General features: G+C 40.1%; 2 protein-coding genes and 1 long non-coding RNA gene across 8 annotated transcripts in view; 1 reads left to right on the plus strand and 2 right to left on the minus strand.

Annotated features, from left to right (window-relative positions):
- Positions 1-2,023: 2,023 nt before the first annotated feature.
- On the minus strand, positions 2,024-6,104 carry LOC116229300 (uncharacterized). The gene is made up of 3 exons (XR_004166983.2): positions 4,954-6,104; positions 3,176-3,299; positions 2,024-2,372 (listed from the first exon to the last, which is right to left on the minus strand). It is a non-coding gene; the product is annotated as an uncharacterized LOC116229300 (long non-coding RNA).
- A 131-nt stretch (positions 6,105-6,235) lies between these two features.
- Positions 6,236-14,854, plus strand: SRP14 (signal recognition particle 14). 3 transcript variants are annotated; one of them, XM_090141200.1, is made up of 5 exons: positions 6,236-6,386; positions 6,623-6,695; positions 7,478-7,590; positions 8,727-8,763; positions 13,573-14,854. In XM_090141200.1, the coding sequence occupies exons 1-5, from the start codon at positions 6,363-6,365 to the stop codon at positions 13,629-13,631; spliced, it is 306 nt and encodes a 101-aa protein (XP_089997326.1). In that variant the 5' UTR covers positions 6,236-6,362; the 3' UTR covers positions 13,632-14,854. The 3 variants fall into 3 exon arrangements, with proteins under 3 accessions (XP_089997326.1, XP_031449566.1, XP_089997325.1); XM_031593706.2 differs by lacking the exon at positions 13,573-14,854 and adding an exon at positions 9,084-9,960 and having other exon boundaries at positions 8,727-8,759; XM_090141199.1 differs by lacking the exons at positions 8,727-8,763; positions 13,573-14,854 and adding an exon at positions 9,084-9,960.
- Positions 10,752-25,589, minus strand: part of EIF2AK4 (eukaryotic translation initiation factor 2 alpha kinase 4) — a 32,465-nt gene continuing 17,627 nt past the window's right edge. For 2 of the 4 annotated variants that reach the window (XM_031593704.2, XM_090141195.1), the window contains 19 exons: positions 25,256-25,492; positions 24,650-24,725; positions 23,303-23,424; positions 22,145-22,194; positions 21,886-22,054; positions 21,305-21,421; positions 20,532-20,597; positions 19,809-19,979; positions 19,165-19,299; positions 18,921-19,028; positions 18,122-18,250; positions 17,085-17,171; positions 16,494-16,606; positions 14,904-14,962; positions 14,242-14,339; positions 13,536-13,604; positions 12,927-12,971; positions 11,708-11,832; positions 10,752-11,257 (listed from right to left, as the gene is read on the minus strand). In XM_031593704.2, the coding sequence (XP_031449564.2) occupies positions 11,203-11,257; positions 11,708-11,832; positions 12,927-12,971; positions 13,536-13,604; positions 14,242-14,339; positions 14,904-14,962; positions 16,494-16,606; positions 17,085-17,171; positions 18,122-18,250; positions 18,921-19,028; positions 19,165-19,299; positions 19,809-19,979; positions 20,532-20,597; positions 21,305-21,421; positions 21,886-22,054; positions 22,145-22,194; positions 23,303-23,424; positions 24,650-24,725; positions 25,256-25,492 (2,031 nt within the window). In that variant the 3' untranslated portion in view covers positions 10,752-11,202. Of the gene's footprint in view, positions 11,258-11,707; positions 11,833-12,926; positions 12,972-13,535; positions 13,605-14,241; positions 14,340-14,903; positions 14,963-16,493; positions 16,641-17,084; positions 17,172-18,121; positions 18,251-18,920; positions 19,029-19,164; positions 19,300-19,808; positions 19,980-20,531; positions 20,598-21,304; positions 21,422-21,885; positions 22,055-22,144; positions 22,195-23,302; positions 23,425-24,649; positions 24,726-25,255; positions 25,493-25,589 lie in introns of those variants that run through there. The other 2 variants (XM_090141196.1, XM_090141197.1) reach the window with 2 other exon arrangements.

The raw sequence follows: 25,589 nt of genomic DNA on the forward strand, positions 1-25,589 counted from the left end.
CTGCAGTTTTTTTCTTTCCCCCTATTGTTAAATGGCATTGAATACCAGCAAAACAGGAAACTGCTGCCTCCAGCCTCTGACCCAGGGAGTGCAGCCCAGCTACTAGCTGCTGGAGTGGCCTCCCCACCACACTGTTCCTAGAAAGTATCTGGATATTTGGAGGAGCATTAGGGAAGACGAAAAATACAAGTAAAACTTGAATAAACAGGTAAACTTGGCAAGTCTTAAAAGAAGGGAGTCATACTGGAAGTATCTGGTTATGACAGTCAAAACTGTCTGTTTATGCAACATGAGGGCTTGTGGAAATGAGAGCAATAGTGTCTCAGCCAATCTCTGTCACCTCACTCATCTGGTAGCTAACTTGATTATCTCTTTGTTCTGCTGTGCAGCTCTCACGTCAGGCATTCTCACACAGGCTGTGAAGAAAACACTGTTTTACAGGCACGGCAGTTCATGTTGTGATCCCTAAACCTCAGAAGTCCAGCCAGGTCTTGTTTCTTTAGGCAGTCTCAGCAGAGATAGGAAATGGTGCTGGTGAGTTCATAGGTGATCCTCTTCTTCCCAAGAAAGCAACACCCCACAGTGTCAAGAGAAATATGCTGCTCGTAAGCCTGTCCTTTTGAGAAGGACCTTGTGTCTCCTTTTATAATGATTCATTCCCTTGTGCTCTCTGATATCAAGGACAATGTTGTCCTCCTTAGTGACATTCTGTTGACCTAGAATTCCCATATTCCCATTGACTGATTTTTGTTTTTTTTTCCTCCTCGCCTTGCTTTGCCTTGCCTTGCCTTTCAACATAGTGTGATATTCTTCAACCTGTCTCTTAAATGTGTACATAGAAAAAAATATCCCATAACCTCAGTGGGATCGTCTGGTGGAAATTTTTCACAACTGCATTTCTGTGTTTCTTAAAGTAGGACACATCAACGTGAAAGAAATGATGCTCAACACAATCTCTGTCACCTCATTACTCTTGAGCTCCAGCTTAATTACCTCCCTGATGCTTTGCACAGCTCTTAACCAGACATTCGATGTCTGCTTAAAAATCTGCTGTACAAAATGAAGTGATGATTATATATCTTCTCTTTTCTGGGGAGATGAGCTGTGAGGTTTGGTAAATATCATTTCTAGAGCACCCAGAAGGTGCATCATATTGTACAGGCCTTCTCTGCACTGCAGACAACTTGTTGCAGTTCCCAGATGACTTAGAAAGATCCGCAGAAACCAGATTTCAAGGTCATATCGTGAAACTTATTTAAAGATAATAGCAAAGTTTTAACCCTAATAAAATTGTGGTTTATTGTTTACAGCTCCAAAGAGAGAAGTTATGCGAACAGCTACCAAATTCTGACCTCCTGTATCTCACTATGACTGTACTGACATCAGTGAGACTGCAAGAGAGATGAATTTGATGGCTTATATTCAGAAAGTCTTTGAGTTTCTTGTGTGAAAGTCCACACCTCAAAGTGTGTGCATGAGATGTGCTTCAACTTCATGCAAAACTTCCTCCGGGTTCAAACACAGGCCTGGGTCTTTCAATTCAGTACCTGCTATAGTATTCCAGTAATATTAAAAAAATGTAAGGGAGGTGCACACTGAAACTCACATCCCTAAGTATTGATAATATGCTTGCTTTAAGAGTATTAAATAAATGAAGTATAGCTGCCAAGTTATTATAATGTTGGCTGTGGAAAATGTATGGCAAGTGTGGGACCATGACCTGGTCATTTTGGCTTGCTTTACACAAGTGTCCCATCTGCCTAGATTCCAAAGGGATGCCACTGTTGGGTCACTACTTTGGGATGGCTGTGCCACGTGGCACAGAGCTCTCAGCCGTGCAGCCTCCACCTGAGGCTGTGTAACCCCTCAGTGTGAGGCACGGCACAGCACAGCGGTTCTTTGCAGCCTACAGGGGAGAGCTGTGACCTGGCTGCACACGTTACAGGCAAGACCTCCCGCACAGGTCCACTTACACCTCCCCAAACCTGTTCCCTGAATACTACCAGTTTTCTCTACCGTAACAATGTGATGCATTAGAGTTTCTAGAAATATTTCTATTTCTTGGTCTCCCTCACAAAAAATAAATCAAAGTTGACACTGCTGCTACACAATGAAAGAAAGTTGAATTCTTTGAAAACAAGGCTATGGAATAATATTAAATAAAACAGGAGGTATTCATGAAGACAAACAGCAGTGTTTAGGATAGAGCTCATGGCACAAGAACTTGTTCCTAAGACGTGACAGAAGACCTCCCGATTCTTATGGAGAGCTTCTCCCCTGAAGCTGACCTCTCTGCCTCAGAAGCTTCCTGGTGGCATATCCTGCTCTCTGAAAGAGCTGTCAAAATGTCTTCTTTAGTTCTCTTCCTGAATCTGTAACACATTTAGAACCCCATTTTCATTATCACTATTATTAGCTGATCACACCAATAATACCACTTAGTGTACATATGTTGTGTTGAGTAGCTCTCTGGTCATTGCCCCTCTGCGTGTCCTTTACTTTTCCCACTTATAATGGTTAAGAGCAGATTTGGGGGCAGACATTCACCTGTACCTATGTAACCTGCTAATTGCTGTGTCAGAAATCAACCTATCACTAGAGAAAGGAGTAACTGCTCACTGTGCTCATTAGAATTACTTTATTTCCCCAGCACACAACTGGCGGACATTTTGGTAGCTATCTCAGGGTTAACTGTATTTCTGCCCAAGCAGCTGCTGTTAAATTTTGGCTGTAGAGAGCTTTTCCTTTATCCATTAATCTCAGATCTGGTGAAGCTAGGAGGGCACTGAGGTGTGCACCTCTGTTTTTACAGTGCTAATGACAGACTTGCAAGGAGAGCGTGTGTGTATTACTGGGGTTTTGCTGTAATGCTGATTCTTTTTCCTGTGCATGGTTATACTTGGATGTGGCGTGCTTAAACCTACACATCAAAGTGAATTACCAAAATGATCCACTTGTGAATTGTGGGTCATTATCTGTTATTAACACATCTTGAGCAGTGTGGTGAGCAAATGGTAATTTATGGTATGTTATTACATTTCTCTTCACTGTGGTGTGTGGCAGCTGAATTTGAGTGTGTGACAGCCCCTAACGAGAAGTAACCTTTTCTAGTCTGTTCAAATAGGTCTTTGCCACCTTCTAATAAAGTTGATAAAAATAAAGGAGAAGGTCTCACCTCTGCTTCTTTTCAGTACAAGCTTGCTTCCAGGAAAACTTGGAAGCACAGCAGCAACCTCCTCCAGTTCCCTGCCAGATTTCCTTCAGGATTTAATGATTCAGGTGGCTTCATTTGCTAATTTCTTGCCAAAAAGAAAGAAAAAAAAAGTCAATCTCTACTGACACCATATAATAAAGTTGAGCAAACAGGAGGGCTGGTAGAAGCTTATTTTTATTGCCTGGCTCTAGTCACATGACAGATTGGGTTACAAAATACTAATGCCCCTGCCAACTCTCAAGATCCAGCCATTCCTCTTGCTACTGTTTTAATCCAACCCATCTTCTCTTGTCTATTTATTTATTTATTTATTTATTTCTGGGGGCAGAGCGTGAGGGAGAAGGTGTTAAACTGGGGCAGGAGATAAAGTGAAAAGCAAGTGTATCGTGATTGGGAGTATCCCTTTAGCTCCTTCAGTGTTTGTTCAGCACTTTTTCACCAGCTGAATAGCTTATTCCCTCCGAATGTTGGCAACCTTTGGCAAAATTAAAGCGGTGTCAGCATTCCCCGTTCCATCTCTTTTTTTGGAAAAGAATCATTAAAAATATTCCATTTTCACCTTGTTTGCAAGCTGTGATGAAGGCTTCTCCCCTAATTAAATTGTGACATTCTGGCTTGAAAAACAGCTTCGTGATCAGGAAGATAAGCTCACAAAAAAAAAAAAAAAAAAAAAAAACAAACCAAACCAAAATAAAAAAACCCCAAACCTCTGCTGCACTTCTTTTGGAAACAAATTCAGTAATTCAGTGGAATTGCTGTTTTTATTATCAGTGAGACTCAAAGGTTTTCAGATAAAAACTGCTGATAAAACAATACATTTGAAAAATGTAAACTTTATACAAGTCTCTCGAGTTCTATACCGTAACAGTAAAATCCCCTAGTAAGAGGGAAGGCCTTTCAATTTGTACAAAAGCAATCCCTGTACCTTGTGAACAGACAGGAGTCTGCCACACTTGCATAGCAGTGATAACTACATTATGTGGACATCCATGAGTGCTTGTGTGGAGAACAGGGGATGGTAGAGTTCCTCTGCTCGTAAACTGTATTTTACAGGCACCAAGCAATGCTAAGAGGAACTGAACAATCAGAATGTTGGGTGCACATTTCTCAGGTTGTTTTCTTTTTTTTTCCCCCATATCTTGGTACATTAACTATCATGAGACAAGGGCCTTCCAAAAATATGCATTCCTAAACCTTTCTCATGTTTTAAATGCATACAGTAAGTTGCATGCTGGAAACACACATCAGTCTTCAATGAATTCTGAACAGTTGTCTCCGCCTTCTCTGTATTCCCACTGCCTGGAATGTGTGCTCTCTCCACTTGCGGTTTCTTTTTCTTGCTCCTCTGCTCTGAAATACTCTCCTCCCTGAATTAGTAGTGTCTGTCTGTCTGCAGAGAAGTGCTTCTTCACAGAGGTTTTCCCTTCCTCCCTTTTCCCAGCATACACTGCTATCAGAGCATCTGGCACTACAAATTCCTGCAAAGGACTGTACAACCCCCGATACGGTAGCTGCACTGCTACTGCTGCCTGGATAGCTAGGTTAAAATGGAAACAATTATGGCAGCTCCCAACATCAGGTTGAGATTTTCATGCAAAATGGGGGAAAACTGTGCTCATCCCGCAACATTAAATGTTTTTGTTGAATAAGAAGTAGAGATAGTAAACATGCATCTTCCCTCGTCTTCAGGAGAGAGGAGCTGTGGTACAGGAAAGTGAGGAGACCGCACAAGAACTCACTGGTGCACGGAGGGGTCAGCATTCAGATGAGGGCTGTAATCCCCGTGCTTCAGCTACAAGACCACCCTTCTTGTCTTTTGGCAAGCTGAGTGAAGTGCATTTCTTTTGCCTTCTGGTTTCTGTGGCCATGGTAGTTTCCAAGGAGGAGTATGTTGCAATTGTTTTAGTTTTTCCATTTCTGTTTTGCTTTCACAAGCTGCCTATAAAAATCTGCAGCACAACCGCATCATTCCCATTCAAGTCTCTCCTGAAAATCAAACCTTGACAACAACCTCTGCAATGAGGAGCTGGTGGTGCCCGCTCCCCAGATGGCAGCACTGGAGGCAGCGCATCCCAGCAGCGACTCCTTGCAGCGGCTGCCTTGGCTCGCTGTGGATGCAGGCTGCAGGGCAGGGACCGTCCCCATCTGAGCCCGGACAGCGCTCTGGCCTGTCTGTACCTCTGAGCACAGCACTGGTTGTGTCTCCTGGCAATGTCAGCTTCAGGAAGACTTAAGCAAGCTAAGCTCCTCACTTTAGTGCTTAGAAGACTTCTATGCTACGAGAAAGAGCCAGGTGAATTTGTATATCTGAAACCTTCCCTTCTCAGCTGTCACAAGTGGGAAAACACGAGGATAAGCACATCCACGGTGAGGGAACTGCGGCGCTGGATGCGCGCGCTTGCTGGGCCGCCATGAGAACGGGAGGCCCCGGCTGGGCTGCTGCGCAACGCCGGCTGTGCGCGATCACAGCGCCCCCTGCTGCCTCGCGGTTTGTCTGCAAGTAGACAGCGAGCGACTGCCGGCACCAGAGCGGACGCTTTGGGGACGGGGCTCTGTTTCTGAACTGCTTGTTTGTTACGTATTTAGCGCACTGGGTAGCGACCCTTCCGAGGATGGCCACGCGAGGAGGCAAGCCGGCCCTCCCCGCAGCGCCGCCGGGTCCAGGGATCAGCGCCCGCCGCCGGGGTCGAGCAGCCACCCGCGCGTCTCCTTTCTGTCTGCGGGCAATTCCTTCCACATCCGCGTCCGTGGGGAGGGACAACAAATCGCCCTTCCGCGGGAGGAGCGCGGCGAGGCCCGAGACCGCGCGCTGCCGGGGGCGGCACACCCGGCCGTTCTCACGGCCCGCTCCCGCAGCGCCATGCGAGGAGGCCGCGGCGCGGGCGGCCGAAGCCCCGCCCGTCGCGGCGTCGCAGCGCCGCAGGGGCCGTGCCGGGGCGTGGCGGCGGCGGCGCGGGGCTGACGTGGCGCTCCCCTCGGCGGGGCGGGGCCTCGCGGGGCGGTCGGCGCCGGCCCCGCCCCCCGTGCGCGAGACGCCGGGCCCGCTCTGTCGCTCCCGGGGCGCCGCGCATGCGCTTCTGTGCGCGTGCGTGAGCGAGCGAGCGCGGCGCTTCCGGCCCGGCTGCGCGGCGTGGAGCTGAGCGGGGCGATGGTGCTGCTGGAGAGCGAGCAGGTGGGGCCGCGCCGCGTGCCGCACGGTCGCGGCTTCGGGGCCCGGCGCTCGGGGCTCCGGCCGCTCGCCGGCCGCGTGAGGTGTCCGCGTCCCGGCCGCGGCGGGAGGAGGCCGGGCGGGACCCCGGGGTGCGCCGGGCCCGGCACGCGCCTCGTCGTGGGCCGCGTGTGCGGCGCCGGGAGAGCGGGCCGGCGGCGGGATCCGCAGCCGGGCGCCGTGGTGTGCTTGTGTTGCAGTTCCTCACGGAGCTGACGAGACTCTTCCAGAAGTGCAGGACTTCGGGGAGCGTTTTCATAACGCTGAAGAAATGTAAGTGTTCGGCGTGGAGGCGGCGCGGAGGGGTGCTGGTTTAAATCGTGCCGGTTGCGTTTAGGGGTGCGGGTGTCCGTCAGGGCGAACGGCAGCTTGGCGCGCACGGACGGAGCCGGCGCCCTGCGGCCGAACTTCGAGCTGCAGGCGACGTGCGGGCTTTCTGGTTGTTAAAAGCTAATTGGGAGCTCCTAGGCTTCTGGAAACGGAGAATTAAAACGTTCTTAACCTTTCTTAGGTTTCTCGATAGTTATTGGTGGGTTCCAATTGGGTGCGACGGGAAAATTCCGTGCTGTGAGGACGGTGGGTGGTTGGAGGGACCCCTCAGGGCTGCGGCGGTCCTCCGGCGCTGGAGACCTTGCGGGTTCGGCGGGACGAGTGGTGGCGGCTCCGCGGGGCGCTGCTCCCGCAAGAAGGGGCGGGCGGGCTGTGATCTGAGATTCCTCCCTGGCTGGGCCGTGCTGTGCTTCTGCAATAGGTACCAGGGCCGTGGTTTGAATCGCATTTGAAGCGTGGCGCTGCTGAAATAAGCGGTCCGCACAGCGTGTCTGTGGGAGAGTTTGTGTATTTTTCTCGGCTTTCTTTTCAGGCAGAGCTAGTTTATGTGACGGAGCCTTCTGCAATTGCAGAGGGAGGGGTCTGAAAAGTTTTCATTCATTTGAGGCTGCTCTAAATTCCAAGATGTTTTACTGATCTCGTGAGCAATTTTTAGTATCTCAGGTCAGGAGGCATCACGTGATTTTAGTGAAATATGAATAAACGTTCTCTGTTTTCCAATACAGATGACGGTCGAACAAAACCAGTTCCACGCAAAGGCCACGTAGAAAGTTTCGAGCCAGCAGACAACAAGTGTCTTCTAAGAGCTACTGATGGAAAGAAGAAAATCAGCACAGTGGTGAGTGACAGCTCTGCGTTAGAATGATGAGCAGCCCTACTTGGCTTTTATGCAACACTCCCATATTTAAGTGAAGCTGCCTTATGTGGATTACATGAGAACTGCCCCCTTTGTTCTACACGGAAGTAGCTGAAGGCACTATTGGGATGCCAAAATGTTACACTTAGTATTACAGATAGGACAATTGTTTAGTTGTACTTTCTTTACCAGATTTTGCTCCAAAATGGTATTACTGAGCATGCAGAAAAGGATGTGCCTGTTTTCCACAACCTTGGGTATTGAGGGAGGGAGAGGGGAAACTGCGTCTAGAGAGATAAGGATGGTGTGGGCAGAAAGCCACAGGACAGTGATGAAATCTGCAGGATGAGGAAAACATCCAGGGCGGAAGGTCCTACAGTCAACCTCAGGTGATGGAGGCAGCTTCTTATAGAGCTTGATGGCATTAACAAAGGTAGGCCTGGTATTACTAGAGCAGCCAGGAAACAGGGGAATGTTCTCTGTCTGAAATAGTAGGAAAAGGATTCTTGTTTCTTGTCAAGAATATGTGGTATGGGGCACATATTGAAGCCTCAGTCTCACTTAGCGTGCCTAGGTTTCTTTGTTTGTTTAAGTTACCCCCTCCTCCGTTTACAGAGCTTCTTGTATTTCAGGAAATGTTAACTTTTGAAGTTGGGAACCTGATGTGTTTATTTTGAATAAGAGATTGGGAAAGGCTTTCGCTGACTTTAAATGTCCTCTGTGATGTAATCTAAGGGAAGGCATTACTTTTAGAAATAGTTGAGAGAATCTGGGCTATAGCATTTCATTCCAGGATTTGTGTTTCCACCCACAATTAAGGTATGGCCTCATAGTGAAAGCAAGTATTCTTTACTAGAATGTTTCTTCACCTCTTTCCTATGTGAAAACGCGTGGATTTGGGAAGGACAGCTTTCAGAGGATTGCCTTAATCTAATTAGGAGTGTTTTCAGTTCTCTAAGTCAGTGAAGCAATATGGCATGTTAGTACAGCCTACGTATATATGTACATATACATGACATTGTTGTGAAAAGAGAGAGCTACTGGTGGGTGAATATGTACTGATAGTTTGTAATAGAAGCCAGCGTTCTCTTGTTTAACCTCTGGTATTACTTTTGTAGGTGAGCTCAAAGGAAGTAAATAAATTCCAGATGGTAAGTTTTGTAAGCCTTCTATTTTCCTTTTCTGTAGGTATTGGGGAGTAGGCAGCAGGAGCAATGGAGAGCTGGAGCCCGGTTGGTTCAGCACTGAACTGACATACAGATTAATCTCAGACTGCACACATCCATCCATGAAAAACAATCCAGTTGTTTTGTCCAACTTTCTACATTGGTTTAGAAACAAGTTTCAAGTTTTGCAGGGTAGTAGAGGAAGACTGTCTGTAACTGAGAAAATGAAGATACATATCCATGAACAATGTGTAAACTGGTATATACATGAAGTATCTGTTCTTTTAATGGTTCTAATTGTTGTTTCAGGCATATTCTAATTTGCTGAGAGCTAACATGGATGGCTTGAAGAAAAAGGACAAGAAAAGCAAAAACAAGAAGAGTAAAGCAACACAGTGATGGACAGTATCTGACGCTGACCCATCACTGTAATAGACTTGACCCTTGCTCAAAGCAAAGTCCATTTCTTTTTGAGTTACCACTTGTCTTTGGCTTTTCTTTTCCAGCAGGATACTGGGATGTGATCAGTACTTTTGTTTAAATTGAAAGGCAGAAGGTGCTTTCTGTGGATTGTTGTATGGCAGGAGTATTTACAAGATTTTACCAAAATAGCTTTATACTCATCTGCCAACTAGTTTTGTACTTATACTGCTGTATGTTTTGTATTATACAAGTGGGCAGTGCAAAACCCATCTGGGGAATAACAGGGGTGAAGAGTAATGCACAGCACCATGAGCAAAGTGAGACTGGAACAGAAGTCTTGGTGACAGATGCCCAGTTTTATAGATAAGCCGCAGTAATACCAGGGAAAGCGGGTGCCAACCTATTACGAGGAACAGCAGCTTTCCTGTTTGTCTTATTTTGAGGGACTTGTTTACATGATGCAGTACAGATGTCTGTAAGGCAGCCAGAACGTGTTTGAGCTCGCACAGGGCTTAGCAGCTGTGCCTTTTCTCCACGCTGAGCCTGGCTTGGGGCGGGGAGGGCAGGATGCTGCATCGTGGTTCCTTCAGACATAGCTTAAGAATGCTTGTGTCACCTGAGTGTTTGTTTTTTAAGGCTTCATCCTTCAACATATTCAGGGATCTGGATTTCCCCATTTTCACATCGTAAAGTAACTCCTTCATATGAGCAGATGTAAAAGATGAATACTTACTTGTTCCTATTAAACACAATGAGAAATGGATTTAGTTGTAACGACTGATGTGACTTGTCTGGTAAATGGCTAGGAATGATCCTGTTATCTGTGACTTTAGGACCAATACCACCACAGTTGTTTTCTGTATGTTGCTATTGCAACCTCACAATTCTCAGAGGTTTTTGGGCCGGTTTGTCACTGACGTTACCTCTTTACATGTTCTGATTTCACCCTCCTTGTCACTACGAGAAAAAGGCAGAAGTAGGTAGGTATTTCTTAATGCACTGAGCCTGCAGTGCTGAGGACAGTCGTTTGTTTTAAGGGAAAGAAGCAGGAACAAGTTACTTAAACACATAGATTGCTTTTTTTGCATACTCACTCTGGTATATCAAGATTTATGCGACATATAATGCATTATATGCAGCAACTAAGGCTGTTATTCTTCTTTACATTTATTTAGCCTATTCTTCCTGATGTGTTGGTATTGCAGCTTAGTTTTAAATACATACGCTAGTAATTCTAAAAAGCAGTGACTGGGAAGCTGTAGCTTCAAAAAAGAAATTAAGATTCCTTTAATCAACATGTTTTCAAAGGCTTTCTTCACGTGGATTCTAAACTTAAGTTTGCTAGTTCAAAACTTCTGTTATGCTTCGAAGCATGTCAGGTTTCTCTGAAGTCTTACTTTCAGGACCTTCAGGTTTAAAATAAGTTCTTCTGCAAGGGTTCAATTTTTGTCTCCCATGAAACAGCTGTTTGTTTTGAATGGAAAGTGTGTGGGGAGGATGGATGTAGGCAGCCAGGCTTGCACAATTCAGCTTGGTATGTTTTATAAATTCAACTACTATGTTTTATAGAAAGATTTAAGATGAATTAAAAAAACACAAAACTTTCTAATACATATTTCAGAAAGGCTCAGTAGCCAAACCTTTTATTACCCAAAAGTTCTTCAAAAGTCATTTACAGTGGAAGATATTAGAGAATACATGTCCTCTAATCCTTGAACTGAGATTCTCATTTCAGTACTGTTGCATAAGGACATAAATGGCATTGTAAGCTGTATTTAAGTAAGTCATTTCACACTTACACAGCTGCTAATTTCCATTGTAAGGGAGCAAGAATTACACAGTAATACATATCTCTGGCTGTAGTCAGACTGCTTCTTAAATACCTATAAAACATTTATTTCCATTTCTTGGAATAAATTTACAGCTTATATTACAAATGAAATTCCTTTATGGAAAAACACTATTGTCTGTTAGTAAGAGCATCCCATAAAAGATGCTTTATGCACTAAAACAAAACCTTGCATTCATCTCGGTAACTGTACAGGATGAGCACAGGAACCCTGCAAAGGAAAGAAAAATAATTTTTTAAAATTTGTGTCAGATTCCAATTGTATTCTTTCAAAACAGGAGGAACTCAAAAGTCCCACCCACACAGAATGAGGGTCACAATACAGTAGTAGAAACATACTTGAACATGTATTTACTATTCAGTCGTTTGAAGAAAGCAACAAAAATAAATAAATGAGTGCAGTTTAGAATTTCTTGAAAAGGTTTATGAAGTGTAGAATTTAGATTACCTGAAGTGAGGATTAGATGATGATGTTAACCCCCAATTTTGTTTCATGTTAGCCAAAAATGGCACTTAAAGAAACAGGCATACTTCCTGAATATTTCTTTTTTGTACTTGGGGAGAGGGAAAGGGGAGAACAAATGAAGAGCAGCTTATTAGATGAAGCTGAAATGCAGAAATCGATGGGATATTTCATGTACCTTAAAGAACCTAGATTTACCTCTTTTCCATTTTGATACTGTAAATTTCATCACAAATTGCTTGCAAGTATGAACATCTCTGTTTTGGCCATCGTGACATCAGTTGTCTCACAGTAGCATCAAAGGCATGTCTGGCTCCATCAAACTAAGGAAGAAAATGACAAGAAACTTTAGTATTCTCCAGTGAAGGAAGTATTTCTCTTGGAAGGATTCAGTTTTCTGAACAGTGTAATGTCAATTCTCCTTAATCAAACAGGGTATTAAAAGGATTTAAATGTAATTCATGCAAACATGTGCAACTTGCCTTTAGTATTTAAGAAAAGGTGTTAAGAATGAGGTTTTTCAGCGATTGCTTTCTTAAAACAGTTCAGCAAACAAAGAGGCTCTATCCTTTTAGCAGTGCTGGATGGAATATGAGAATTTTAGCATAAGGGCAGTGAAAATTGAATGATACAAGCTGATCATGTGCCTGTTCCCTTTTTTGAAGCGAGAGATGATAAACTACCTCCATGTTCTGGAAGACTGGATGAAATAGGTATTTTGAAACGTTCTCATGTTTCACTGAAGTCTGACCACGTGAGCACTGCTTCAGAGCAGAGCAGCATTATGGAAGGTGTTAAAAGGAGTACTAGATCTACATCCATTTACAGGCAAGATGTCATTTGTATTTTTGGGGAGAATGGAGAGGTATCCAACTGTATTAAGAACTTCTGACTTCAAAGCCACTGCTCTGTCTACAGCATTTTTTTTTCCTAATCAAGTAGCTTTTGAATTGTTAAAAGGGCCTATATAATACTTATACATCTTCTGTTTTTCTTGGCTTCACTAAGAAAAGAAGCTTCAGCTACTGTAGTCATATCAACTGCCTCTGTGTTTTGGGTCCTCCTTCATTAACAGCTTCAAGAAAGAAACATCTTTTCTGAGACTGCAAGTTAAAACTTGTTTGTTTTGGAAAATGCATAGTAAGTTTGGATTTCAGATAACTTCTGGGAAAAATCCATAGCTTTGGATTAGGATCTCCTAATGGTGTCTTGTGTAACTTGGGCATCTCCCAAAAAGGTTTTTCTAGCCTCAGTTAAGCTCTCTGGGTAGAAAATTGCTTTCAGGTTTTAAAGCCTAATTCAAACTCCTCAAAGGAGAACAACTACAATAGGCAAATTGTATGTTCATCTTTGTTAAGAACAGAACTTATAACCTATACTTCCATTAGAGTTTCAACTACAATACTTAATTGCTTACCTCTACTAATAAGAAGTGTATCAGAGTTTCTTTTGGCAGATCTACCTGCAGAAATATCAAGAAATCAAATATTTAACATTTCTATCATCAGTTTGCCAACTGGAGATTAACTGCAGTAAGGGGAGTTACTTTTTCAATTCCAAAGAAGCACTCATGCTGACAGTGCTAGGAATATACAAAGGCTTTAAGCATTTAAAATAAGCTGTTAATGAGAGATTCCATTATGGAATGTTCCAAATAGGCACAGGCAAATAGGAAGTACATTTCTTGAAAAGCATACACCAAAGTCTGAAAGTCATATACAACAGCTGGATCAGTTTAACTGTAAGAACAAATCTGGCAGGAACAAGTTATTAAATTACCACAACAGGATAAATACAGCTTAAGACTTTACAGCTAAGTACTTGTTCCATTTTGGTGTGTACAATTGGACAGTACATACAGTCTGAGATACTTCTCAAGCATTAAAGTTGCACAATATGGCCAAGAGTTTCTTTGGTTAATTTACTGTCTCTAATGGGAAGCTGGTAGTAGCAATTTCTTCCAGACTGTATCATCCAGTTCAATTACAGATTTGAAATTAATTCAAGCTTTTGCCAAAATACTTACTGCCAAAATCTCAATTTCACTTGTTTTCTGTTGCAAGCTAGAAACGAATGTCTGCAGTCTTGTTTGCACCTGCCAACAAAAGATGGCCAAAAGTAATACGCTGCTTTTGTGACCCAGGTTGGGAACAGTTATTCTCTGTTTCATAGATTATGAGAACAGAAGAGGCTGCTTCTAGCACAAGATGCAGAACTACAAATTTAAACTGAAATTCACCGTCAGTATTATTTTCAGTAACATCCACAACAAACCTTGATAAGCAGACAGGAAGGAGACTGGGGCTGAACAATCTTGCTGTAATGATAAAGATTTGGTAGTAGCAGTATTGTACTAAAGCAGACTGGGCTGCACATTAGATTGTGAAGCCTGGTATATACAGTTACAAGCTGCCTTTCTGGCCATTAGGTGAGAACCTATGACTGGAGGGCACAGCAAAGTATGGTTCATTCTTTATAATACTTATATACATCAAGTATGTGTATGTATATAGCAAGCAAGCTACGCTAATTTTGCAAAGGTAGCATTTTACAGAAATAGTTGTAGCCTTACATTAATATTGTCTTCTGTACTCTAATATCTTGAAGCCACTAACCCTAAATAAGCAAACTGATCATTGTCTCTGTATCATCACATCGTGCAATCTTTTTACATTACAATAATACTGTATTTCAGAGGCTTAATTCTTAATACTTATTGGGCATGCTTGTACCTGAATTTCTTGGCGACGTCTGGCACTGGCAGATAACTTCTCAGGAGCTATAACACTGACATTAGGAACTACAAGAGTTCCATGCGACTCAAATGCACCTAAAATGCAAATGCAGAGTTTTACATTATATTCTCTTATAATAGAAAAAAAAGTAGCAAGAAACAGAAAATTCACAAATATTAATAAGCTTAACATGTAGTATAGGATTCAAAAAGCTGCTCAAAAGTGCAGTTAGTCAAGTCCACTGGAGGTGAAATCTGCATATAAGTTCTCAAAATGCATGCCTATGACTGTGAAAGGCTGGCTGGCGTGAATAAAAATTTGATATTTTATGTCAGAGATCCCTGAAACTACTAAAAAGTTCCAAATGGCTTACAGAATTTATAAAAGAACATAGTACGTGTAGTATCAAAAAAGGAAAGCTATTATAAGATTGAAGAAACCATTTAATGCACAGACCCAGGAGACAGTTTGTTTTAGATCACTTTGAAACATGTTTGCGAGTAGGGGGAAGTGTTTCTGAGCAGATGCACTGCTAGAAAACGTGTCCCTTCGCTGACCTTGGCAATACTTTTAGAATGTACGACCTAGGAAGATTTTCTAACAAAACTAGACAGAAAGAGAAATAATTTTCAGTGATTTATTAATCTGAAAATAAGTACCTGAAATATTAGCGAATGATCCCTTTTGGTTTGGTACTGAGAGGTTATCTGAGGTTTCTCTGAAAGTAACAAGGGCAGTTAAGGAAACAAATTAACAATAATGAGGGCATGCTCTGATAACACATGGTTTTAGGCTATGGTACGTACACACTTCATTCCAACAGATAAATTTATGTTCTGTTCTGGAACAGACAGGAACTCATTCAAGATTACATTAGCAAATTTGATGTATCAGGCCCAGCAAACAACAAACAATTGTATTGCTATTGTATTGGACTACTGCTTGTTAACAGCACAGCAACCTTTGTGTTAACTTTAGCTACAAACAGCTGTGCTGCCCATGATTCAAGAGTGATTTAGATCCTAATACTAGAATATATTAAGAAAATTTTGTCTCTAAATCATTAACTTAATCAACTCACAGATTTCTGAGAGGTGATGCTGGTGATACCAGAATACCAAAGCAGTGTTTATACTTGAGATTTTACAAATCAAAATAAGCTTTTGATTATTTGGATCCATTTACTTTGACCGTATTATTATGATCATAATTGTTGAGTTTTTATTATTACCAAATATGGTTTTTTCTCTGTATTCTGCTCTCAGGATTTAAAGGTAGTCTTTAGAAAGTATGCTTTTCTTTCACAGCATGAGAGAACATATAGATCCTACAGATCTGCCACAAAACACGTGAGAATGAGGTTAGTTGCAAAATGCTGGCAGAGGTCAGATAAAGGAAGAATGTGGAGGTGGGAAGCAGATGTCATCCACCTGTGCACAATATTTTTGAGTTACGCATTTCGTAGTTTAAAGATTTTCTTTACGCTAATTCAGAAATACTATGGATATCCAATCTGTTGGCTTATTCATATAAAGTAGAATTCAGACACTCTGTTCCTGCTATCACTACCATATTTACATACATATGTACACATATGTAATACAAATGTATAAATGAGCATTTAAGCATATATTTTATAAGGTCTATGTGTAACAGCTCTACTGCTTATGCACAGCAGTGTAACTGTGGCCCTTCCTGTGATTTCTGCATTGCTGTTTGCCACAACAAACTAATTTCAGCAAAGACATACAGTCCAGCTGCACACCCTGAGTCTTTGCCAGGTGTTACTTTCACTTGTGCCAGTCAAGATGTACAGCTGTGCTGGAGTCACACATTCATTTTTACCCTATTAGCGCTGCCTCAAAATGAGAGGGATCTGCTGCTTAAATTCTTTGATTACACAGTGCATGAACGTAAATCACTTCTAGTCAGTAATGGGAACTTGCAGGCAGTCCTGGGTACAAATGATATGGGTGTTTTAGTTGCATTTGAGCTGGATGGATACATACATAGTCTTCTAATTTGCGAAGCACTAACCATGTTTCAGTATAACAGCTTCTAGGGAAATCAGTCTCTTAATAATAAAATTCTGTTGCTAAGCCTTTTGCTTTCTTTTCCCCTCAAAAAGAAATCAGTAAAGCTCATATTCTTTATTGAGTACTATCAAGATTTAACTAAGTATATAATTAATTTCATTAAGAAAACCATATTTATGTCTTTACTTTGCAAATATATATATTTTTACTTACCTATTACATCTTTCATCACAGATTTTAGTTTTCAGTTTCTGGACCAGGTGATCTACTAAGTCAGATTCAAAAATCCTTTTCTCCGTCTGTCTGTCTTTCTCAAAGGATTTCACCTATGATGTATTTCAGTGATTCTTAACGTTGTTTCTTAAAACAGCATATGAATAAATGTCAAGACCAAACTGGATTATTCCCCTATTAAAGGTGAAGCAGTCAAATGGAAGAAGCTGTCCTCATTAGCAATCAATCACTGTCCGTTAAGTCTTTGATTTCTATATATTTTCAACCAGCTAATTTACTCCACATTCCCAAAGCTTAAACTATCTCATCTACTTTTATCTCATATGTGATAGATAACATTGAACAAAATGGTTCAGAGGTGCAAATACCATATTAATTAGAGCTTATTAGGTTTGGGGCTTTTTAAAAAAAACATTCTAGTACTTAGCAGCCAAACCTACGTTTACTTGAATTCCATCTACTGAAATATTTTATAGAAAAATGTAATGTTCATGATCCTAAGAAATAAAAAACATAGAACAGATTTATCAACCTGAAACACTACTGAATGTCCTCCAGTACCACACTTACCTTTACATGACTTCCTTCTTTGTCTGATACAAGAGCTACGTATGTAATCCCAGAACATCTGCAGTATTCCTGCAGTTCTTCCTGGGACTGAAATAGGAAAAGGGAAAGAGGAATGGGATGGAAATTTAACAAATTATAAAACAATCACTTAAATGATCAGTTTCCCATCTGCAGTTACAATAACTTTATATGCAGCAGTTACATTCAATATGAAAAGTTCTGAGCAAGGAAAGCCTTACTAACAAGTCCAGGAGATGAAACTTAGTTTTGTGTAGATACATTCACCTAACATACTCTAGGCAGTCTGCCTTAGCCCTGCAGTCCCAGTTCCTTCACAGAATGGTTGGTTGGATCCACTTTTTGGGCAAGGCATGCTCACCAGCACAACACTTCTCCCAGCTACCCACCACTTTTAGCAAGGCAGCTTTGGGGTAAATTACTGTTTCCTCTTTGCCATCTGTCCTCCAAAAGGAATCAATAGTAACAGAAGATAACTGAAATGCAGTGCAGTCTCCTTTCAGCATAGGTAAAGATGTAAGGACAGTCTGCGACATACAGCTGTCTTCTTCGCTGTAGACTATAAATGCCTTTCATGCATTTCAACAGATTTAGAAGATACCTGGGACCAACCAAGGTCTATTCGGAGATCCATTCTGTTAGGGTGGCACCTTCAGATCACCTCCTTCACTAGTATAAAATGTGCTTAAATGAGGCCAGTTAGCTCTCATTGAATTTATTCTGTGACTTTCCCCCTTGATTCCAATACACCTTGGACTCTGCACTGAGTTTATAATCAGGGAAGGTCACTTAATTCCACTGTGCTCTGAGAAGCTCTCCTACACATTTTTAAATGCTCTGGAAGCTGAAGAGCACTGCAAGGACAGTGTGAATCTACCCAAATAGCAACCTGTATTCTCAGTTTTCTGAATTTGTGATTCGATTACAACTAATTTTAAAAAATTGAAAAAGGATGATCTCAGCCTGTGCTAATCTTAGAGAACAGCAACATAATTAATACATGTAGATAGAAATTCTACCTGGGACCAGTCATACATTATTTCAGCTGGAATTCCTGCAGTCCAGAGTTTCTGAACAATATTGATAGCTCTCCCCATTGACTTCTGACCAACACTTACAACCAGCAAGTCACATGAGCTGACAGAAATCTGGAGGAAAAGTAAGAACAAGGGGGACAATATTAGCCACCAGACCATTTCCACTTTATTAATGCAGTTAAAAGTAACTAAGGATACATTTTTCACAACCTAACAACCCACAAAAGATGTTAGATCACCTCTTTCTAGAGCCACCGAAGCACATCTGGAAGATGCTGAAGCTTACTCTTTGACAAAAAGCAACTGCAAAGCCTAAGCCTGCAAAGCCTCCTACCCTATTCTGTTCTTCCTTTCCCAATGAACTTAGCAATGTTAATTTATTCTTACAAAAGAAAGTTAATGAAATAACATCTTTCACAATCAAATGAAATTGTGTGACATACAAAGTCCATTTTCTTACAGTTCCTTCCTGGAAGAGGCAAAATAAGAATAGCTGAATATCTACAGTTGTATTCTTTCATCTGAAACAAGCTTAAGGAACGCTGAGGAAAGTCCCGTTACATTAAAAAGTTATAAAACTGAAGATTCCTTGTTCCCTTGCTGTATTAAATAATGTTATGTGTAGACACAGAAGAAAACAAGTCAACTTGATGTTTGCTGTTTCAGAATGGTATTCTGGATCACATCTGAATCTGTTATTTTTTGCCCGTCTGTGGTTACAGGTAAGTTACTGTCAGAAGTAAGGAAATGAACGTTCCCACCTCCCCAGCACCAAACTTACAGTATCCTCCATACTGGAAACAGCAGCAGTTATTTTATCTATAGCTATGCTGACTCCAACAGCTGAAGGCACTGGTCCTACTGCCTGTGGTCCTCTAAACTGTGGGATCTGAAGACAAAAAAAAAAAAAAGATAAAACTAAAGAACCAAATAGTTATCTTTGGAAAATGTCAAAAAGATTTTTCAGTTTTCACTTCTTTGCGTTCTCTTTTCCTATAAATTCATTAAAAGAAATGTATGCATACCAGATGATCGTATCTGCCCCCCGCAGCAAGAATTTCAGGCACAGTTCTTTGCCTTCTTTTGATGTATGCTACGAACTGGAAGATAATACCATTGTGTTGCTGTATTTTGTAAACTAGTCCCAGATTTATGGAAATCTGTAAAATAAAAATGCATAAGTGAACAATTCCTCTACCATTACTGGTTAATGTAATTCATTTCCTATTAGCTGTATGCGCTGACAAGACTGTTCTCACATAAGAAGACATATGGAAAGATTATCTCCAAAGATTAAGATACAATTAAAAAAAAAGGAAATAATACTTTAAGCTTAGCGCATCAGAAGAAAACTAAACAGCAAGCCTTAAGAAAAGTGGAACATGATCAGCTTTCTGCATTTAAAAAATATTTCTATCTTATTTTAAAACTCGGTTGGAAAGAAAATCCCTTTGTAATTAGATAGAAATGGAGCCAGAGACTTCCAACTCAAAAAAGATCTTGTTCTTCAAACACTTCTCCCAAAATGACTATCAATATTATTACCTGCCATCAAAGATCTTTCAGTGTGCTTTTTCTACTCTCAAATATCATTAGTTTGTTTTGTGATAAATTACAGGGCCCAGGAGCCTCCAAACAACTGATTTATGAGCAGACTGTTTCTACAAACCTGAAGTTTTATTCCAAGTTGCTTTAGCAGACCGATTATTTCCTCTAGATCCTTCATACCGTGCTTCAGCAGCTGAGTCACACCTGGCTTTTGTTTTATCATTGTGTTTAAAAATGGAAATACATTACTTGCTTCTCCCTTTTGCTCAATGAACCTGTAGAGTCGAGAAAGCTAAAAACAAAAACAACAAATACAGATAGCACCAATGAAGGTGCTCATAATAGATCACTTTGAGAAAAACGGAAAATATTTGTCTGTACATGTAAAATATCAGCCTTTTTTCGCTTGTTTGACCTAGCAGCCTTTGTCTACCTACTGAATTGAGGAAAGGAATGGACACATACAACTCTCATTGGGACATCCAGAAGTCAACACAACTTTCTGTATGCACGCTCATCAACAGTTGCTTAATTTTTTTATTTTTATTTTTTGGTAATTTCTCTCAGTTTGTTTTACTGCATGGAATTCTGTACAATGACATCTGCCCTTTCATTTCCACAGTCTCAAAAATATGTTTAAGAGAAGAGAGAAACGTGGAAAGTAGCCATACTTCAATGGAGAGCAGAACAAACTCAAATCACTTTCAAAGAGATTAATCTGTTTTGGACAGCGGATTTAACAGTTGGTTCTTTTTATTCCAGTTGAGTAAATTTCAAAGTAAATAAAATTTAAGTAGCTTATGGCAAGTTATGGGGAATTTAACAACAAATTAAAATTACTCACACTATTTGACGTGAGAGAGAGATTACAGAATTTGGCTTCCACTTCTCTTTTAGTTAGCTTTTCAGTCTGCAAGAGAAACAGGTGCAAACATATTCAGAGCAAGTACGTTACAGCAAATATTACTGCTGAGAAGAATTAAAACACAAGGTTCCAATGCTTTTAATTACAGGCTGTATTTACAAACTTCAATCGTACCGTAAAAAAGCAAAGCTGATAAGTAACACATTTTCTACTTCTGTTTTAGTGAGGCCGTATTTGGCTTAGTCTAAGGAACAGGAAGAAGTATAAAAATGTAAACTTCTGTTGAAAAGCACTTCTGTGTAAATGAATACGAGAATTCCCGTGTGTTAATTAAAATGATAACAAATAAAATTAAATAATTAAAAAATTAAATCATAAAGCATTATGAAATACACATTTTTGGGGATTTAAATACTACCTTAAGAATGTAATCTCATCTATTTTCTTTGCTTATTAAGTGGAAAAAAACCCTATGATATTAAGGTAATTTATTTTTACCAGTTCTTAACTACACAGGTGAATATTTACCTCATGAATACTTATTTAAAAATTATCTCAAACCATCCAAATTCAGAAGTAACAGAGAACATGTTAATCTGAGCTCACTGCTCAAAGGTAGGCAGCCTTTATATCTAACGGGATGTTCCTTGTTACACTGGCAATGCCCTGTTACTCATTTTTAGAGATGGCTCCTCTAAGTAAGGTACCCTAAATTATGTCTACGAAGATTAGTTCAGTAATTCATATCTTACCACAGCATCATAGAGAATGATGTAAACTTGATTGAGTTTATCCTCTGGTATCCCACAGTGCAAAAGTATAGCTTTCAATAAGGAAGTATGGTTTAAGTAGATACTGTAATTTCTTTCCTGAGTTTAAAAAATAATAAAAATAAAAAATAAAGGAAGAAAATAAGAGGAACGTTTTATTAGCATTCCTGTTTACTTAAACACTAAACAAAACGCACATTCAAAAAGAAAACTCACAGACGTTTTTTAAACCTTCAATAACATCTCCAACTGTTCAAACCTCTTCTTCCATCACCTTACCTTTCATTTATAAATAAAGAATGGCAAGGATTGCCCCATTCTACACTAATTACTTGCCCATCTATTTCAATGGCACTGTAAGGACTCAACTAGTATTTCTGATGCACACACAAACTTTTGCATCATTTTATGTTCACCTACAAAAACACACAACAATGTTCTACATGTGACTATTGATAAAACCTGTAAGCAGAAAGTTCTGTATATTAACTTAGATTAACATTTTAAGATGGAAAAAGAGGAAAAAAAATACATACATCAAAAGGTATGATTAGGGAATCTACCTGTAGCACTGGGAACTCCTGAATGATTTCTGAAATTGCATAAATTGTTTCTGCTAAAGGCAAAAAGCTATTTCCAGTGGATGTAATAATGTCAAATGCACATTCCAGAAGTTCTTTGGGATGACAGCGGTCTAACTTCCGAGGTCTGAAAACTCGCTCTATACAGTATCTGAGGGAAACAATGAGGAACGAATCAGCATCTTCAGCATTCACTGTCATCAAGCACAGCATCTCTGCACAACATCCAAATGTCCCTTACCTTTTCAAGTTTGATATATTGTTTCTAGCTACAAATCTTGCAAAAGGAATCTGGAAAACAAAATACATAAGAATTGTTCAAACAAAACTAGTCTAGTGATGTCATTAAGCAGCAGGTGAATTACTAGCATGCAATCAGCATTTCTACTCTCACATGTAATAATGCCATAAATATTTGCCGTGGCCAAATAACAGAAGTCATTTTTGTGGCAAGTCTTTAACAACCCCACACACACACACACACACACACACACACACACCCACCCACCCCAGAAAACAAAAAACTGTTCCTATGGCAGTTTGGAGAAGGACAAAATACATCATAAACTTGTCTGGAAGCCTATTAAAATGTATTATCAGCTATTCTGTTGTTTAGATAAAGATACAAAAAATTGTTTAATAAATCATTGATCAACACATCTTCCAAAACAAAGAAGTCCAAAAGAGAGATAAATACTGTAGATGCTGCACATGTCCTTAACTGTGAAACACACTGTGTAACTTAATGTTCTAAATACAAAGGAAGGGTGAGTCACGCTGATCTTAATGTAAGAGATAAAAGGTCAGGTTATTTACCTGTCAGTAATAAACACAAAAATGAAACTTAAAGCACTTAAGTTTTAATTAAGTGCAAAGCAATTAACAACACCAATATTGCCTATAATTGAGTAGTGCTGAATCATGGATAGTAAGGTTTCAGCTGCATATGCAGCAGCACCTCTCAGACGAGAATGATGCTCAACTGTGTATGTTTGAGAGGGACATAAAATTGGACAGAATGTTGCATGTTCTCTAGAAGGACATACAAATAAGAAAGGGATGAGAATATTTTTATTTATCATGGGTAAAGTTATTTGTTTCAAGTATGCACAAGAAAAAAAAAAGCAGCAGTGACATCTACCGCATTTATAATGTAGCATTACCTTCACCTTTGGTTAAAAAAAGAGAAAAGGAAATAATGCACCTCTTCCCTAAACCATCAGGGCTGCAGTTGTCAAAACCAGGAGGGCAGCATGAAGAAAAACACAACAGATGCTGAAAAATGTACTGCTTCAGCAGTTAGGGAAAGTGTACGTCTAAACCAATCTCAGTGAGCTACACGTATGGACAAACAGCACTCTTCAACCCCAGCACTGCCAGCAGGGAAGATACTACTTACTCTGAGGTCATAAGGAAGCATAACCAGCATCCCACTATGATCCATGAAGTAGGAAGCTTCATTATGTTCATACAGTTTTTTATTTCTAGGCATTAGCAACGGAGTATGCAGCTTGATGGCTCCTACAGAAAACCAGCAAAATGCTATTATCTTCCATTTCAAAAGTAACATCTGTTTTTGCAAATTCATAAACAACTTTGCAGCGATCGGTATCTTTTAAAATTACATTCTTTTAAATGTCCTTAAATGGTGGGATAGGAAAATCTATCAAAGAAACCTATCAAACAGACTTCGATGTTCTGTCTTACACACTCGGAGTGCAGCCGTTGTTTTATCTGAATCTAATCTTCACTGAAACTCTACTATAAATGATAATATCACTAATCATGGAAAAAATGCTTCAGGGAAAAAAACGTAAAAAGCTCCAAACAAGGAAATGTTTCTAACTGTTACAGATGGCAGATAAAATCTAACAGAAAATATATCCAGCTCCCCTGTCTTTTCTGACAATTTTTCATCCTTTTAATCTCCAAGCTGCTGATGAATCCTAGAAAGTTTGATAAGTTTTAATGGAGGGAAAAGAAGTAACTCATCTTTATTTGGCTTCATATTTCCCAGTTTCTCTTTTATACTGCAAAACCCTGACTGTGTTTAATCAGATCGTGATATACTAGGAAATCTTCCAGTTTCTCTTTTAAAGATTACTCATTTTTATAGAAAATATAACAAACCATATAATAGCACCATGTAAAAATAAAACATTTCAAATGCGACAGCATGTACATTAGTTTTCTTCCTTATTAAAAACTAATTTGAAGCAAATACTAATGACTAGATGAAGTCACGGAGAGAAAAACCACTGAAGACTGTTGAAGATCACGACACTAGCTCTGGCTCAGGAAGTTTCCCAACGGCACATCATTTCTAAGAGCAGCATCAATGAAAGCACCACTGTATGGCTGCTCTGTTCTTACTTCCTTTCCTTGGCCATTGTAGTCCCTTCTGGCTACATTCAGAGGGAGGGTGCTGTGTCACATGGATGTTTGGTCTTTCACTATAGGGCTATCCATATATTTATATCTAAATTTAACATAGCATTCTGCATCTGAAAGCTCCTACAGGTTCACCAGAAGATGCATTCAAAGATGATTAAGATTTTAACTGTTCTTTCTATGGAAAATTTAAATCATTCAGACTTCAAGTTAACAGCCAAAAATTTAAAATTTTGAATAATACATAACTATTGAACAAACTTTGTGACTCATGATAGCAGCAAAATCGTTCCTTTCCCTTAAATCCACTCAGTCATGAAAAAGGGAAATGAACAACTTCTGTAAACACACTCACCGTGTCTCTTAAATATCCGACTGATAATCTCGCACACGTGCTGCTGGATCTTGGCTGCCCAAACAGAAAAACTGCCCTGAAACCATCACAAATAAAAAGTACACATGTAATTTATATGCAAGGAACATTCCACTTAGTACAGGTAAAAAACATTGTACTATCTTCTTTCACTATAATCAACTGTATTGCTTCCACAACAAAAAAGAACAATAGCTATACAAAGCATCATTTTACTGTCATCTTGCACTTCTTTACAAAGATTTAAGAACTTAGAGGATTATGTTACCATCGTTAGAATGGGAGAAAACACTCAAAGCCAACAATTTATGTTGGCAATCAGATACTAAGTACTATCAGTTTAAGAGAGGTTAAGAATAAAGCTTATTTCTTCATTGAAGAATCAATGTAAGGTTAAATACTAAGCGGGTTATGTGGGTCCCATACTGCAAATATGTAACTCAAGTGAAGGTTGATTTTAAGAGATAATGCAATTATCTCATGTGTGCTTTGCAGTCAACCATAACAACTTTTTTTTAATGGTTCATTTTTAAAAAATCCAACACAGGAAAAAAACCAAAAACCCAACAGTCCTTAACAGCTACAAACCTTCAGCGTATCACTGTCATAGGTGTAGTCTATAGCTGGAGATACACGCTGTGAAAATATCTGACTCATCATCGTGCGATAGGCCTTGCCATCCACATTGGCTAAGGTATGGTGGAGCACTTCATGAAGCTCAGACTCTTCCATTTGTGGTGGAGGAAGATGTTCACTTTTTAACAGCTCCACAGCTGTTGGTCTTGCTGCAGGGTCATGGTTCAAGAGCCACGTAATAACTGATCTCTACGAGTTAAATCAAAATTTTACTGTTTCTCTTATGCTATCAGTGTTTAAAATAAGCATTCTTAGTTACATCACATGAATAAGATACTGAAACTAT

This window comes from Phasianus colchicus, chromosome 5 (genome assembly GCF_987193195.1).
Source record: "Phasianus colchicus chromosome 5, bPhaCol1.hap1.1, whole genome shotgun sequence".
Lineage (NCBI taxonomy): Eukaryota > Metazoa > Chordata > Aves > Galliformes > Phasianidae > Phasianus > Phasianus colchicus.

What these genes read in the sequence shown, in the direction of transcription:
- SRP14 (XM_031593706.2), top strand. Translation starts at nt 6,363, where the DNA reads ATGGTGCTGCTGGAGAGCGAGCAG. An exon ending in TGCTGCTGGAGAGCGAGCAG is followed by an intron (nt 6,387 to 6,622) that starts GTGGGGCCGCGC and finishes CTTGTGTTGCAG; the next exon opens with TTCCTCACGGAGCTGACGAG. An exon ending in AGAAGAAAATCAGCACAGTG is followed by an intron (nt 7,591 to 8,726) that starts GTGAGTGACAGC and finishes TTACTTTTGTAG; the next exon opens with GTGAGCTCAAAGGAAGTAAA.